Below are 16,754 nucleotides of genomic sequence, written 5' to 3' on the forward strand. Positions count from 1 at the left end.
AGAGGCAGGCAGATCTCTGTGAGTTCGAGACCAGCCTGGTCTACAAGAGCTAGTTCCAGGACAGGCTCCAAAACCACAGAGAAACCCTGTCTCGAAAAACCAAAAAAAAAAAAACCAAACCAGATAGTGGCAGCACACATCTTTAAATCTGTTTTATTTTATTTGTTTGTTTATTTAGGTTTTTCAAGACTGGGTTTCTATGTAGCTTTGGAGTCTGTCCTCAAACTCATTCTGTAGTCCAGGCTGGCCTCGAACTCAGAGATCCACCTGTCTCTGCTTCCTGAGTGCTGGGATTAAAGGCATGCGCCATTCACTGCCCTACTTTTAAAGTGTTTAAATCTTTAATCCTAGCTCTCCAGAGATAGAGGTATGTAGATTTCTGTGGCCACACAGAGAAACTGTTTTGAATAACAAAAGCAAAAATTATTTTTAAAGATTTATTTATTTATTATGTATACAACATTCTGTCCATGTATGCTTGCATGCCAGAAGAGGGCACCAGATCTCATTACAGATGGTTGTGAGCCACCATGTGGTTGCTGGGAATTGAACTCAGGACCTCTGGAAGAGCAGTCAGTTCTCTTAAACACTGAGCCATATCTCCAGCCACAAAAGCAAAATTTTAACTGGTATAATGATTCATTATCTTCCCAACGTTTCGAAGCTGAGATAGGATAATCTTGAATTCAAAGCCAGTTTAAGCTATGTATCAAGACCCTGATTCAAAAGAAAAAAGAATTATAAATCATTGTGTCTGTAGAATATTATTGTTGATTTATCCAGTGCCAGCATCCTGGATAATATTTATGTTTAAAGAATACAAGTTTTTAGTGGAATATCTAAGTTAACTTTTGTTTTACAAAACTTGTATCAGTACAGAATGTTTATGTGTAAATGCCACATGTGTGCAGGTAACCACAGATGCTGGAAGAGGGCATTACTTCTCCCTAGAGCTGGGTTGTTAAAGGTGTTGTGGGCTGCCTGACTTGTTGCTCTCTTCTAAAAGGTACTGATTGCATTCTAGCCACTGAGCTCTCTCCGTGTTTTAAAAATTTGTTTCCTGTTTATTCATCATCTTTTCCCTAAAGCCTTTGACAACCATTGATAGTTTTCTAATGCCTTGTAATTTTTCCTTTTAAGGATTGTCAAATATTTGGAATAGCTGTTTCATTGCTCCTGCTTTGATTGATTAATTAAATGATTGATTGATTGATTGATTGATTGATTGCCATTGTCTCACTGTATAGTGAGTCCTGGCTAGTCTGGAACTTAGAGGTCTACCCACTTTTGCCTCCAAAGTGTGCTACCATGTCCCAATTGGAATGATTAATTATCTTTTTTGTGATTGATTTTTTTAACTAGTAGTGTGCACTTGTATCCTGTGTTTTTTGTTTGTTTGTATGTTTGAGGCAGGGCCTAACATTTCCCAGACTGACCTCAAACTGTGTAGCTTAGGGTGACTGAGTTTATGATCCTTCTGGCTCCATCACCCAAGCTCTAAGAGTTACAGGTGTGTGCTATCATCCCTAGTGTAGATGGTGCTGGGTATTGGACCCTTCATACATGCTAGGCAAGTGCTTTACCACCTTTTTCGTTTTTCTATTAAAAAAATTTGTATGTGTAGGTGTTTGTCCTGTGTGTATGTCTTGTGTGCTGTGTATGTATGTGTGGTGGGCAGAAGAGGACATCATCTCCTAGAACTGGAGTACCTGCTTGTGAGCCACCATGTTACTTCTGGAAATAGAACACGGGTCCTCTGCTACAGCAGGCACTTCTCTTAATTGCTGAATCATCTTTCCAGCCCCTTTATGACAAGGTCTGGAGAGATGGCTCAGTGGTTAAGAGCCCTGGCTGTTCTTTAAGAGGACCTGGGTTCAATTCCCAGCACCCACATGGCAACTTACAATTGTCTGTAACTCCGGTTCCAGGGGATCTGGCACCCTCACACAGCCACACATGCAGGCAAAACACCAATACATCTAAATTATTTAAAAAAAAAAAAAAAAAAAAAGACAAGATCTTATTAGCTCATATTGTTCTCAGATTCATTATGTAGTACTTAACTATTTTATTGTGGTTTTTTTTTCGTTTTTTTTTTTTGTTTAGAGATAGTCTTTGTGTGTGGTCCTGGCTATCGTGACGCTCACTACATAGACCAGGCTATCCTCAAATGCAAAAAAATTGCCTGCCTCTGTCTCCTGAGTGCCAGGACTGTTACTAAATTTTTAATTTGTGTATTTCTGTGTTTTTGTATGGATATATACATGTAAATGTAAGTGACTCTGGAGGCCAAAAGTGGGTGTGGTCAGATCCTTGGAAGCTATAAATAGACAGCTAAACAAAGTGTCCTATGTGCCATTGAGGTGTTATTAGGATGAATGCAATTCAGAAAAGCACGTCACCATCTCAAAAAACCAAAATAAAGCCAGGCAGTGGTGGCACATGCCTTTAACATCAACACTCAGGATCTCTGTGAGTTCGAGGCCAGCCTTGTCTACAAGAACTAGTTCAAGGACAGGCTTCCCACAGAGAAACCTGGTCTCGAAAAACAAAAATACAAACCGCAAGAGCACAGCATGAAATGCTTCTTAGATAAGGAACAGCCATGTATCATGGTGGAAATGAAAAAAATCACTAACATTAACATTGTGAGTTTAGCCTTTAAAAGCTGAGCCATTCCTCCAGCCCAGCACTACCGTTTGGAAGACCACATTTTATTTTATTGTTTTTTTTTTTAATTTTTTTATGATTTATCTTTTATTTTATGTGCATTGGTGTGAAGGTGTCAGATCTCCTGGAACTGGATTTTCAGACAGTTGTGAGCTGCCACGTGCGTGCTGGGAATTGAACCCAGATCCTCTGGAAGAGCAGTCAGTGCTCTTAACCGCTGAGCCATTTCTCCAGCCCCTTATTTGTTGGTTTTTCGAGGCACTCTGTGTAACAGCTCTGGCTGTCATGGAACTCACAGAGATCCACGTGCCTCTGCCTCCCAAGTGCTGGTATGTTAAAGGTGTGTGCCACTACCAGTCTTAATACAACTTTATATTTACTGACACAACATGAAAATTGAAAATGTGTCCTTTGGCCTCATCATTCTTACTGTTCCACGTGAACTTCTTTGTTTTTGAGGAAAGGATTTACTATCTAGCTTTGGCTGGCACAGAACTCGGAGTGATCTCCCTCATGGGTGCTGTGAGTCTCCTGGCACACAATGCATGTTTTGCATGCACACACCAGGAACAAATTAATGTTAAAAACGTTTACCTGTGTTCAGACTGGAGATAGCTCATCACTGCTCTTAAAAAGGACCTGGGCTTGTTTGTCCAGTCCTGACAAGGCGGCTCACAACCATTTGTAACTAACTCCTGTTCTTGGGGATCTAACAGATTCTTCTGGCCTCGACAGGCACCAGGTGCATGAGTCCATACATATATACATACCTATAGGCAACAATACGTAAAACAAAATGAAATTAATAATGAAAATTAAACCATTAGGGTTTTGTTTAAACATGTGTCAAAGTATTCCGGTTACTTAGAATACAATATAGTAGTTTTTGTTTCTTTGGTTTTGGTTTTGGTTCTTTTTTTTTTTTTTTTTCTTTTTTGGATTTTCGAGACAGGGTTTCTTTGTAGCTTTGGGTTCCTGTCCTGGAACTAGCTCTTGTAGACCAGGCTGGCCTCGCACTCACAGAGATCCGCCTGCCTCTGCCTCCCGAGTGCTGGGATTAAAGGTGGGCGGGCGCCACCACCGCCCGGCTGTTTTTTTTTTTTTTAGGAGTTTTAAAGAGTAAGACAAAGGACAAATAAAGTAAATTCAGTGCTTTTACAAAACAGAACAGACGGCCGAGAAATGTCATTTCTTCTTATTCTTTTTTTTTTTAATATTTATTTATTATGTATACAATATTCTGTCTGTGTGTATGCCTGCAGTCCAGAAGAGGGCACCGACCCCATTACAAATGGTTGTGAGCCACCATGTGGTTGCTGGGAATTGAACTCAGGACCTTTGGAAGACCAGGCAATGCTCTTAACCGCTGAGCCATCTCTCCAGCCCCCAGCTCCCTCTTCTTATTCTTTTATAATTGTCTTTTCGTTTAGCCCAGGCATGGCCTAAAACTCCTGGTCATCTAGCCTCAGCCTTTTAGAACATAATGTGCTATTTTTTTTTATTTTGAGTCATTGTTGGGGACATTCCCCTATTCCCAGCACTCCTAGTAGAAGAAGGCAGGTGAACCTCTGAATGAGTTCCTATGAACTCCTATAAGTGCATAATGAGTTCCTGGCCAGCCAGAGGTACATGGTGAGATCCTGTCTCCATAAAAGAAAAATAAATAAGTACAAATTCATCACCATAAACAAGAACAAAAAGATCTTTAAAAAGAATCATTGTAAGGGCCAGATGTGGTGGTTCCCACCTTTAATCCCAGCAGAGGCAGGTTGAACTTTTGAGTTCAGGCTCTACCTAGTCTACATAGTGCATTTCAAGAAAGCCAGGGCTACGTAATGACACCTTGTCTTGAGACAGACAAAGTAGAATCAGTGTGATCTCTAGATCATATTTCCTGTTGTGTTTTCCCAGTTTACAGATGGTCGGCTCTTTGGGCATGTGGAATTTATTTATTTATTTTTTTTTAAGATTTTTTTTCTTATGTATATAGTGTTCTGCCCGAATGTCTGCCTGCATGCCAGAGGAGAAGAGGGCATCAGATCTCATTATAGATGGTTGTCAGCCTGTGAGCCACCATGTTGTTGCTGGGAATTGAACTCAGGACCTCTCAAAGAGCACCCAGTGCTCTTAATGTCTGAGCCATCTCTCCAGACCCTCGTTTGTTTGTTTGGTTGGTTGGTTGGTTGGTTGGTTTTTTTTTTTTTTGGTTTTTCGAGACAGGGTTTCTCTGTGGTTTTGGAGTCTGTCCTGGAACTAGCTCTTGTAGACCAGGCTGGTCTCGAACTCACAGAGATCCGCCTGCCTCTGCCTCCCGAGTGCTGGGATTAAAGACGTGCGCCACCACCGCCCGGCTCCAGACCCTCATTTGGAACTTTAAGTTGGTCTTTTAATATTATCATAGTAGTCTTTGGTGGCTAGCTCCTTTGATCTGATTTAAAGTCCTTTTTGGATTTTCAGCACAAGGGGTTTTTTGTTGTTGTTATTGTGTTTTGGTTTGTTTTGGTTTTGGTTTTTCGAGACAGGGTTTCTTTGTAGCTTTGGAGCCTGTCCTGGAACTAGCTCTTGTAGACCAGGCTGGCCTCGAACTCAGAGATCTGCCTGCCTCTGCCTCCCAAGTGCTGGGATTAAGTTCAGGACAAGGTTTTTCTGTGTAGCTCTGGCTGTCCTGGAACTCGCTCTCTAGACCATATTGACATGGGAGACAGAGGCAGGCGGATCTCTGTGAGTTTGAAGCCAACCTGGTCTGCAAGAGCTAGTTCCAGGACAGGCACTAAAGCTACAGAAAAAACCTTGTCTTGAAAAAAAGAAACTAAAAACAAAAAAATAAAAAACGGAAAGGAAAAAGAAAGAAATGGAAATGTATTAAATATTAATAGAAAAGCGGACTGTTGGGCTAGGCTGTGTCGTGCATACCTTTAATCACAGCAGTCAGAAACAGAGGCAGGCGGATCTCTTGTGAGTTCAAGGCCAGCCCGGTCTGTAAAGTGAGTTCTAGAACAGCCAGGACTGTTATACAGAAACCCTGTCTCACAAAAAAATAATAAAATAAAAAACAACAAAAAAGAAAAGACTGTATTGAGCAAAATCTTTTAGGAAGTGCCACCTTCACTTCCTGATTTTGGCATCTTAAAAGTCTTGGAGACAGGGGCTGGAGAGATGGCTCAGTGATAAGAGCATTGCCTGCTCTTCCAAAGGTCCTGGGTTCAATTCCCAGCAACCACAGGGTGGCTCACAACCATCTGTAAAGAGGTCTGGCGCCCTCTTCTGGCCTGCAGGCATACAGACAGACAGAATATTGTATACAGAATAAATAAATATTTTTAAAAAAAAGTCTTGGAGAAGTCGGCTGTGTCAGCTCATCTGCTAGACATGTCCCCAGCATACAAATGCTTACACTTCTGTAATGGCCTTGAGCACATGAAGGTGCCATAGTGGTCAAATTAAATGGCATGTTATTGCTTATCCAGGTTCAAACTGTGGGTCTTTTGAACCTTGTAGCTATATGTTTACCTGGGTATGAGTAATACCTGGTATATTTTGGAGGAAACGTGTAGTAGTGCAAGTATCAGTCTTTCCTTTTGTTCATGAAATTGCCTTGCTTTCTAGAGATAGTGGATAAATATGTTCCAAGTCTCTACCCTAGACACCCTGAAAATGTGATCTAAGGACTGGAGAGATGATTAAGAGGTTAAAAGAAATTGTTGCACTTGTAGAGGACCTGGGTTCAATTTCCAGAGCATCAGGTGCCCTCTTCTGACCTTCACAAGCACCAAACAGTTCACACAATGCATATACATACATACAAGCAAAACACTCATATGCATAAATAAAATTAATCATAAAAAAAGAAAATATGATCTAACCTTTCTTAAAGTAAACAGTTTGGGTTATAGCTTTATGGACTTCACTTTCCTTAAACACATGTTTTGCGCTAATCATCTTTGATGTGTGTGGAGGAAATAGGTCTCAACAGTCATAGAACCTATGGTTCTTCAGAACAACACCAACAGTGACCGACCACCTTGAATCTTAAAGGGAAACAAGTAATCATTATGGTGTCCTGCCCCACAAATTTGATTGTGAACCAAGGGTCTGTGCTTTAACTACGTCTAGAGTTTTTCTTTCTGGATTTTTGAGACACAGTTTCTCTGTATAGCTTTGGAACTGGTCCTGGAACTCACTCTGTAGGCCAGGCTGGCTTTGAACAGAGATCCACCTGCCTCTGCCTCCCAAGTGCTGTGATTAAAGGTGTGAACCACTATTGCCTGGCCTAGCTCTGGAGTTTTTAACCATACCCTAGGGATATTTCCTCTGTTGATACTGTGTTCCTGTGTGGTCCTTGTCCCTTCTGGTTCTTGTGTTTGTGGACCTCTGTCGTGCAGTTGTTGCAGTGGTGCTCTGTTCCACCTAGGCTATGTTCTGCCCAGCCATGTGACTGAAGAGATGCTGTGGGAGTGCAAACAGCTTGGGGCACACTCCCCTTCCACACTGCTGACCACCCTCATGTTCTTTAATACCAAGTAAGTGTTTTAGAAGCTACATTCTTAGCTACTCCTGGCATTTACCAGTGTGGACAGTGGAGACACCAGGAGAACTTCTGTGTCCCTCTGGCACATTTCAGAAATTTGAGCTAGTTTGGGTTCCATTTGGCTGCATTTTTGTATAGTGAGTGGTAAGATGCAGACTGCCTTGTGGGATCCCCCTCCAAATCCATTTTAATATGGCTCTTTTCTGGACAATGGCATAGACATGACCCTGCTCAGATTCTGGGAGTGGGGGATGGTTCATCCGAGTCATTAATGGACTTGAGGTAAGTCGTCATCCTCTTGGCATCCCTCTTTTTGCCTTGCTTGTGCTTGTTGTCCAGGTACTTCCTGTTGAAGACAGTAGATCAGCACATGAAGCTGGCTTTCTCCAAGGTCCTTCGACAGACAAAGAAGAACCCCTCGAATCCTAAGGATAAAAGCACGAGTATCCGCTATCTGAAGGCCCTTGGAATCCATCAGACTGGCCAGAAAGGTAGAGAACGGAAACAGGAATGATAGCAACCATTACTGCTTATCCAGCCTGCCTTTGTCATTATGGGGATGTGTGTAAGTTGAGGTTGTCTGTGTAGAAATTGTCCATTTCCTTCTCCTTCACTAGAAACTGCAAACATTTCTCATAGGCTCAGGGATGCCCTGGAGAACAAAGCTTTTCTCTCTTCGTGTCCATGCTTCATCCTTTCCTCTCTCACCCAGTGTTTACTCATTGAGGTAGTTGAATGCTTAAAGTTACTGATCTAGGTTTACAATTGTGCTAGGTCTGTCCTATATGTTTGTTTTTAGTTATTCGTATGTGCATGCATGTGTGTGTGTTTACACCCACACACATGCATGTCCCTTGCACAGGTACCACCTTGCAAGTGGTCAAAGGACAACTTGAAGGAATCAGTTTTCTTTTTCTGTTGAGTCTGGAAGGTTGAACTCATGTTTGTTTGTTTAATAGTTACAGATGACATGTATGCAGAACAGACAGAGAATCCAGAGAATCCATTGAGGTGTCCCATCAAGCTGTACGATTTCTACCTCTTCAAATGGTGAGGAGGCTTTATATCCTAACCATACAAGTGAATGTGTGTGTTGTATGTTGATGATAAGATAGGCTTGAACTCCTGATTCACTCACCTACCTCCTCAACACTGGAATTATAGGTGTGCACCAATAAATCTGACTTTCATATTTAGCTTTTGGAACTGATTTGCTCTCAGACTGGAACTACAAAATGCCTCCCCATGACAAGATGCACATACAGCATAAGTATACATTGGGGCTGGAGACATGATTCAGAGGTTAAGAGCAATGACTGCTCTTCAAGAAGTCTTGAGTTCAATTCCCAGCAACTATACGATGGCTCATAACTATCTCTAATGAGATTTGGTGCACTCTTCTGGCGTGCAGGCTTACATGCACACAGTTAGTAAAAGGAAGTGGTGGGTGGTGTTGCTCGGGATTAGAGTGCTTATCCAATGTGCCCTGAACTGAATCCCAAGTACTACTAAAGAAATTAATTTGTTTATTTTGAAACAGGGACTCTTTGTAACCCAGGCTGTCCTGGAATTCACTTAGTCTAGATTGGCCTCAAACTTGACCTCAACAGAATCTACCTTTCTCTGCCTCTTGTGCTGGGAGTAATGGTTGGTATATGCCATCATACCTGGCCCAAGAAGTAACTTTTGTTTGCTCTGCCAAAATGTGTGATATACACAGCAATGATATAAAAGGGATCACTGAACTCTTGAGACCTGAATCTTTGGAGACAGAGTCTCCTTATGTAGCTTTGGCTGTCCTGGAATTCAGAAAACCAGGCTGGCTTCCCACTCACAAGAAATGTGCCTGCTCTTGACCTAAGTTTTGGGATTAGATATGTGTACCGCAACAGCAGGCTCTGATTTTGACTTCATAGCCTAAACCAGGCACATACCTTTAATGCCATCACTCAGGAGGCAGAGGCCAGCCTGGTCTATAGAGCAATTTTCAGTGCAGCCAGGAGTGTTACAGAGAAACCCTGTCTCGAAAAACAAACAAAAAGTCTGTTTTTTAATGACCATGGTCCTCTGCCCTTAGATTTTGTTACTGCTGCTATCAACATAGTTGACAGCAACAAACATACATGTTCTGTCAGTTTGGGTTTGTTGTTTTTTTTTTGTTCCAGTATGGTATTACCTATCCTCTTCATATCAACGTGAGAAGGAGCTTTTGTGGTTGGGGTCTTTCTGTTCATATCACCTGCACTGCTTTCTCACTACTCTGCCAATAGTCTTTATAGTTGAACAGAACCTCTGCTGGCTTATATCTGCTCGTTCTGGCCCATAACCATACTTTGCATCCAAGGACACTAAGCTTTCTCGTCTCCACTGGACACAGCTCCTCCACCGAAGCCAGATCGCCTTTCTTTGCCTCCGACTAGTTCCTCTGTAGCCCTCAACTGCTATCATTTTTTTTGCATGTATGTGTAACTTTGTTAGTCAGGAATTATCTAGTAGTTGTTCTGCTCCCTTCTTTAACACTATACCTGACATGGACCTGGCACACATAACTATCACATGTGGAACAGATGGATGAATGAATGTGAGGTGATGGATTATACGAAGTACTCAAGAAAGAGGTGCAGCACCGTAGGCTGTAGGGGAAGTGAGCCCAAACAGTACATGTATTGGACGAGCAGACAACAATATGATTAAACAGCTAGAGCTAGCTCTTCTATATGAAGTCTGCTGCAGCTGGGATATAGATAGACTTATATATAAATTTAATTATAGATATATAAATATATATAAGTATGTATAACTAGATATATATTTAGATTTCTATATAAATCTATCTTGGACACATTCTGAGGTGTAGTAAGCAAGTACACTGGTTGATTTATCATAGCTTGTTTATATAAACAAAAATAGCAGCTTGTCACTGGCCTTTACAGTAACCCCAGTTGAGTTCTGGGCATGGTGTGTGGAATGCATAGAACTCTGTAGCTGTGATACACCTGCAAGTCTGCTGCCTCAAGAGCTTTCATATAATGTGTGTTTGGGAGGCTTAAGCTGGAATTGTTAAAATTATGCTATTGCCCATCTTTTACTGAAATATTCTTTAGCCCCCAGAGTGTGAAAGGCCGAAATGACACCTTTTACCTGACACCTGAGCCGGTGGTGGCTCCCAACAGCCCAATTTGGTACTCAGTCCAGCCGATCAGCAGAGAGCAGATGGGACAGATGCTGACCCGCATCCTGGTTATACGAGAAATCCAAGAAGCCATTGCCGTGGCCAGCGCAACCACCATGCACTGAGGTGCCTCAGCCTCAGTAGACAAAAAAAAAAAAATCCAGGAAAAACCAGACAAAAACTTTTACACTAAAGAAGAGGCCTCCATTTTTTCTTTTTTTTTTTTTTTTTATTTCCTGTGGATTTTGTTGGTTTTTTGTTTTGTTTTTTGTTTTGTTTTTTCCGGACCTAATTGTAGTTACGATGCTTTTCAGGCTACTTCTGTTAAAAATGTAAAAGGCATCATTGTCCCTTTGAGTCTTCATAGATGTCGGCAGACCCCTTGATTCGTGGGGCTCTGGGATTTTGAGAGCCAGATGTCCTAAGAAGTGGCTGGCTTTTATTCTCTTTTTTTTCTTTTGTCTGGGGCATGGGGAAAGGGTCTTGGACTGTTGGGACAAATATGGGCCCTTCCCTTTCACAAGGAAGATGGAGCTGCTGATGGATCAATCTCCTGGGGATCTCCACCTGACTTCACTTTGGACTGACTACATGGAGCCAGTTTTTTCTTCATGCTCAGACATAAACTTAGCATCTTAACGAAAGAAAAATGAGAGGAAATTCAATTATGATTTTATTAAAGACAATTTCTATTACACCCTCCTTTATGACAAGTGACATAGATGTTAAAGTAAAAACTTTACCATGCCTTTTTTTTTTCTTGGCCTAACATTGAGGCCTTAAACCTGAGGCTGCTGTGCCTGATGGAATTCTTGTAACATACACTTGTGTATCATATAAAGATACCACTCTTTCTCTTATGTATTCTTATTCTAGTTGTTTATTAAGAATGACAAGCACGTCTTTTCAACATGCTAGTGGATAATGTGTCTTTATTTGGGGGAGGAGTTTTTTTGGGAAAATAGGAACAAAACTTAATTGGAATGGGCCCAGATCCAGTGTGGGAAGGAGGGGACGGCGCTGGGAGGGACAGGACGAGAAAAGCCCCTATGAATGCAATGAGCATGCGTCTGTTCCTTTCTGCTATCTCCGCCTCCTTGCGGGGCGTGGCAATAGTACGCATGCCTTGCGTCCTGGCGTCCGCGACGTACGCTGCGTAATGACGAAATCGTCTGGTTTATATTGGCGCGGAGCAGACCGTGGAGGCCTCTGCGGCGCGGTCCTCGGAGGTGCTCGTTGGTGTCTCTTGCTTGTCATGGCGGACTACCTGATTAGCGGCGGCACGTCTTACGTGCCAGACGACGGACTCACCGCGCAGCAGCTCTTCAACTGCGGGGATGGCCTCACCTACAAGTGCGGGGCTAGGGCACCCACATGGGCGAGGCGAGGGGCCGGATGGGGGTTTCGTTGAAGGTCTGGGAGCGGACATGGGGAACAGGTTCTGGGAATTACGAATCTCCGGAGAATAACTTTGACAGGACTGGGTTGGAAAGGGTCGTTTCTACAGTACTTAGGACTTAAGTCTCGAGACTCTGTTCTCTGGACACGTGGAATTGTCAGTATGCAGGAGCACTAATGACAGCTAAGTCGGTGACAGAAAACTCCCTGTCCCTAATCCACCCATGCCATCTTGCCTGTGGCACACGGGGTCCATACAGCTCCCTGCTCAGAGCTTTATGGGATAGAGTTGGATTCTCTTGGTGTAGCCTGAGAGTCCTGCCTAATTCCCTCTACAGCGATTTTCTCATTCTTCCTGGGTATATCGACTTCACTGCGGACGAAGTGGTGAGTAAAATAATGGACTGGGTTTTTCTATTTTGTTTTTGAGATCATCTCCCTATATAACTTTGGCTGGTCTGAAACTAGGTAGGTTACCCAGGCTGACCCCGAACTAGTGTCGACTAGTTCTGAGGGAATGCTGAGATTACAGTAAGCATTCTAGGAATTGGGTTGTGAACATCAAGGAGGGAGGGTGGTGCAGTTGGTTGATTGGTTGTTTATTTTTTTTGTTTTGTTTTGGTGTTTTCAAGATAGAGTTTCTCTGTGTAGCCCTGGATGTCCTAGAACTCTTTGTAGATCAGGTTGGCCTCAAACTCAGAGATCCGCCTCCCCAGTGCTGGGATTAAAGGCATCATCACACCCAGCTGGTGATGTGGTTTGCTAATCTGAGCTTCACCAGAATGGGCCTTGAGGAGTGAGGTAGAGTAAGTAGGAACGGTCTTTCTGGTGAGGACGCAGGTTGCCAGGGCCGTTTTATGGACCCTGAGAAATAAGCAGTGTTTATCTCTAGTGGTTCTTTATCTCCTCAGGATTTGACCTCCGCTCTAACTAAGACAATCACACTGAAGACCCCATTGGTTTCCTCACCGATGGACACTGTCACAGAGGCCGGAATGGCCATCGCAATGGCGGTGAGCCTGGAGGGTCATGGGAGGACAAGGCAGGGTGCCATCTCTGCCAAATCTTGTACCTCTTATTCATCGCCTACTTGTGTGTTCATCTTGTAGCTTACAGGAGGCATTGGTTTCATCCACCACAACTGTACACCCGAATTCCAGGCCAATGAAGTCAGGAAAGTGAAGGTCAGAAGGGCAAGGATTGTGGCCAGGTTCTCCTGGGAATTACACAGAGGTGGAGTGGGGTGGGAATGGAGGGTTTGTTCTGCCAACTGAGGGTCCTTTCTTCCAACTGTGGGGTTCAGTTACTGAGGAGAAAGACCAAAGACCCCATTACTTGAGCTAGTGCACAGTGCATCCAGCCCAACCATGTCCTTATTAGAGGGATTGGTTTGGTTCTGTGGTACTGCCATAAAGGACAGATAGGCATGGACCTTATGGTTTACACCAGGAGGCCGATTTCAAAGATGCAATGACCTCACCATCTCTTTCAGAAATATGAACAGGGATTCATCACTGATCCTGTGGTCCTTAGCCCCAAGGATCGCGTGCGGGATGTTTTTGAGGCCAAAGCCAGGCATGGCTTCTGTGGTATCCCCATCACGGATACAGGCCGGATGGGGAGTCGATTGGTGGGCATCATTTCCTCAAGGGATATTGATTTTCTCAAGGAGGAAGAGCATGACCGTTTCTTGGAAGAGGTGGGTGTCAATAGCATAAAACAACCAAAGTTTAACAACCCAGGCTGAAGGAAGGCGGTTTCTTTTGCCTGTGTGAATTACTGATGGCCTCATTTTCTGACCACGAAAAACACCTGGCCATGCTTTCTAACTTTTTTGTGAGGTTTTTGCATCCCTTCTCCCTGTCTCTGGTGACAGTATCTGCTAGAATTCATGCTTTTTATCCCACAAAAAAGTTAGTTCTTGAGTATCTTTCTGGTTTTCTTTGCTCTTGTGTGGTTTTTCCTTCTCCATGAGAGGCTGCTTCCTGTATTGTGTTCTTACTCAAGCAACACTAATTTCAATGGTGTAATGGTTATTGAGTGCCCATCAGAAGGGGCAGGGTGGTCCTTTGATAGTATGGTCTAAGGGAAAGGGAGTGTCCTGGTCTGACTGTCTGTCCTCATGACTCCTCTAGATCATGACAAAGAGGGAAGATTTGGTGGTAGCCCCTGCAGGCATCACTCTGAAGGAGGCAAATGAAATCCTGCAGCGCAGTAAAAAGGGTGAGTCCTGATGGGCAGTGGTGGCTCAAGTCTTTAGTCCCAGCTTGGTCTACAGAGCAAGTTTCAGAACAGGCTCCAAAGCTACAGAGAGGAACCCTGTCGTGGGGGGGAGCCCTGAAAATGGGAAGGGGCACAGAAATAATCAGGGTCCTGTCTTGTCTTCAGGAAAATTGCCCATTGTGAATGAAAATGATGAGCTGGTAGCCATCATTGCCCGGACAGACCTGAAGAAGAACCGTGATTACCCGCTTGCTTCCAAAGATGCCAAAAAGCAGCTTCTATGTGGGGCAGCCATTGGCACTCATGAGGATGACAAGTATAGGCTGGACTTACTGGCCCTCGCTGGTGTGGATGTTGTGGTTTTGGTAAGCTACAACGTAAGTAGGGTGGGCCTGTAGGGCCGATTGCCATGTCATGGTGTAGCTAGAACTTCTTCTTCTCCTAGGATTCTTCCCAGGGAAATTCCATTTTCCAAATCAATATGATCAAATACATCAAGGAGAAATACCCCAATCTCCAAGTCATCGGAGGCAATGGTAAGAGAAGATGGCCCTGGTGGTAAGGGTTTTTTTTTTTTTTTTTTTTGCGCTCCCTCCCCACCTCATTATCCTTCTATTTCCCTGTAGTAGTCACTGCTGCTCAAGCCAAGAACCTTATAGATGCGGGTGTGGACGCTCTGCGAGTTGGCATGGGATGTGGTTCCATCTGCATTACCCAGGAAGGTAATAATATGCTTTGATTGGGGCCAGCGGCTCTTAGGGGAACTACACTTGAGTCCTCCAACATGGGCAACTCTAGGGCCACACAGGCCTCTTGGATGGGTGACATGGCTGGAAGCAAGACAAGTTCTTGTCGTCCCTCACCTGCCACTCCTTGCCTAGCCTGGCCTCCTTGCTCCTGCTCTGTGCCCTCTCTAAACTCTGGTCTGTTTGTTTTATTTAGCGGCTCCCAAGATCCCACCAGACATAAAGTCCCACAGCCCCAAATGCCCTTCTACTGTCAAGGGCTGCTATAGTAAGTCCGGCCCGGCGCACTGGCCCGGCCCAGCTGCCCACTGCCCGACTGCTTGGTTGACTGTAGCTGTAGCTCCCAGGGTTTGTGGTGCTGTTGGGGGGCAGGGCAAACAGATGTACAGACCATGGTTTGGGGGCTGCTTGAGATCACAGCTCCTTCTAGGGCACTCATAGAGCAGGACCTCCTTCCTGAGGCAGGTCCTACTCTGCCCACATTTTCTGCAGTAGGTATGGCTCAATCAGTTCTTGAGCCTGCTCTCTTCTACATTACCACTGCCCTCATCTTGCCCGAGCTGCCCACTGTGCAGGAAGGGCTAGACCTGACTTTGTGCCTCTGGATACTAACTGCACGGTTACTCTTTCCCTATCTGATACCAGCTGGGCGGGGCTTCCCGGCTGCTATAATCTGCATGTGCCTGAGGCTGCATTGGGCCCTGAGCCCTGCACATGGTGCACGCGCACACTCAGAGGCAAAGCCAGCGTAACTGTACTATTGAAGGCAGATGAGTAGCAGCCATCCCACACACATCTCTGTCAGCTATTGACTTGGTATAGGCGTCTTTTGGAGCTCCGGGTCCTTTGAGTGGCCCCTTGTATATCACCCCAGTATCACACATCCTTCTGTTCCTCCATCTCTCAACAGTGTTGGCCTGTGGGCGGCCCCAAGCAACAGCTGTCTACAAGGTTTCTGAGTATGCTCGGCGCTTTGGTGTTCCGGTTATTGCTGATGGAGGGATCCAAAATGTGGGTCATATTGCCAAAGCTTTGGCTCTTGGGGCATCTACAGGTAAGGCTTAGTCACCTTCGGGCTGGGTGGTACCCCCTTTTCTGTACTGATCAGATTCTTCCCTAGCTTACTTATTTGTTCCCAGTCATGATGGGCTCCCTCTTGGCTGCTACCACCGAGGCCCCTGGTGAGTACTTCTTCTCAGATGGGATCCGGCTGAAGAAGTACCGTGGTATGGGTTCCCTTGATGCCATGGACAAGCATCTCAGCAGCCAGAACCGCTATTTCAGGTAGGACAGGAAAATGACACCCAGCAAACCCTGCATTTTGTTTCATCCCTGTGGCAACATTGCCCATTTCTTTGCCTGTTCCAACAGTGAAGCTGACAAAATCAAAGTGGCCCAAGGAGTTTCAGGAGCTGTGCAGGACAAAGGGTCTATCCACAAGTTCGTCCCTTACTTGATTGCTGGCATCCAGCATTCCTGTCAGGACATTGGTGCCAGGCGGTTAACCCAAGTCCGGTGAGCGTGGGTAGCTGGGGCGTGACTAGAGGGAGTGGTACAGGCAGCTACTGTCTGCATCTAATCCCTGCCTTTCCACAGAGCCATGATGTACTCTGGGGAACTGAAGTTTGAAAAGAGAACATCCTCAGCTCAGGTGGAAGGTGGTGTCCACAGCCTTCATTCGTAAGTGCCCTGTGCTTGGGTGGGTGTTTCTGCCAGCCTCAGACCCTCCTTCCTGAGGACTCTGCTCACAGGTAGTCTCTGCCTACAGGTATGAGAAGCGGCTTTTCTGAAGAGATCCAGTATATGCCTTGAATTTTTCAATAAAAGTTTTGAAAGAAAAAAGTGACAATTGATCTTTGAGTTCAATAGGCACATGGAAATTTGTAGCTACCATCACAGATGTTATGTGTGGCAGAGCATTGAGTTCATGTGTGGAAGCTAGTTAGTTCTAGCTCGAAAGTCAGGAAAGCTATTGTGTTCTCCTTGAATCTGCACATGAGCAAGTAGGGAACCCCGA

General features: G+C 44.4%; 2 protein-coding genes across 6 annotated transcripts in view; both read left to right on the top strand.

The window, feature by feature from the left end:
• The window catches only part of Qrich1 (glutamine rich 1), a 41,229-nt gene extending 29,946 nt beyond the window's left edge, over positions 1–11,283 (top strand). For all 4 annotated transcript variants that reach the window (XM_057766497.1, XM_057766494.1, XM_057766495.1 and 1 more), the window contains 4 exons: positions 7,082–7,190; positions 7,538–7,689; positions 8,158–8,248; positions 10,303–11,283. In XM_057766497.1, the coding sequence (XP_057622480.1) occupies positions 7,082–7,190; positions 7,538–7,689; positions 8,158–8,248; positions 10,303–10,495 (545 nt within the window). In that variant the 3' untranslated portion in view covers positions 10,496–11,283. The remainder of the gene's footprint in view (positions 1–7,081; positions 7,191–7,537; positions 7,690–8,157; positions 8,249–10,302) is intronic.
• Positions 11,284–11,540: 257 nt separating this feature from the next.
• Positions 11,541–16,579, top strand: Impdh2 (inosine monophosphate dehydrogenase 2). Of its 2 annotated transcripts, XM_057768647.1 has the most exons (15): positions 11,541–11,723; positions 12,107–12,155; positions 12,680–12,781; positions 12,878–12,952; positions 13,261–13,467; positions 13,904–13,991; positions 14,157–14,356; positions 14,437–14,527; positions 14,618–14,713; positions 14,934–15,005; positions 15,648–15,791; positions 15,877–16,021; positions 16,109–16,252; positions 16,334–16,417; positions 16,506–16,579. In XM_057768647.1, the coding sequence occupies exons 1-15, from the start codon at positions 11,626–11,628 to the stop codon at positions 16,525–16,527; spliced, it is 1,617 nt and encodes a 538-aa protein (XP_057624630.1). In that variant the 5' UTR covers positions 11,541–11,625; the 3' UTR covers positions 16,528–16,579. The 2 variants fall into 2 exon arrangements, with proteins under 2 accessions (XP_057624630.1, XP_057624631.1); XM_057768648.1 differs by lacking the exon at positions 14,934–15,005 and having other exon boundaries at positions 11,542–11,723.
• Positions 16,580–16,754: the final 175 nt, after the last annotated feature.

Source organism: Chionomys nivalis, chromosome 4 (genome assembly GCF_950005125.1).
Source record: "Chionomys nivalis chromosome 4, mChiNiv1.1, whole genome shotgun sequence".
NCBI lineage: Eukaryota > Metazoa > Chordata > Mammalia > Rodentia > Cricetidae > Chionomys > Chionomys nivalis.

Coding starts and splice junctions, on each gene's coding strand:
- Impdh2 (XM_057768647.1), top strand. CDS start 11,626: ATGGCGGACTACCTGATTAGCGGCGGCACGTCTTACGTGCCAGACGAC. Junction 12,156..12,679: donor ACTTCACTGCGGACGAAGTG/GTGAGTAAAATA, acceptor TTATCTCCTCAG/GATTTGACCTCCGCTCTAAC. Junction 14,714..14,933: donor CATCTGCATTACCCAGGAAG/GTAATAATATGC, acceptor TGTTTTATTTAG/CGGCTCCCAAGATCCCACCA.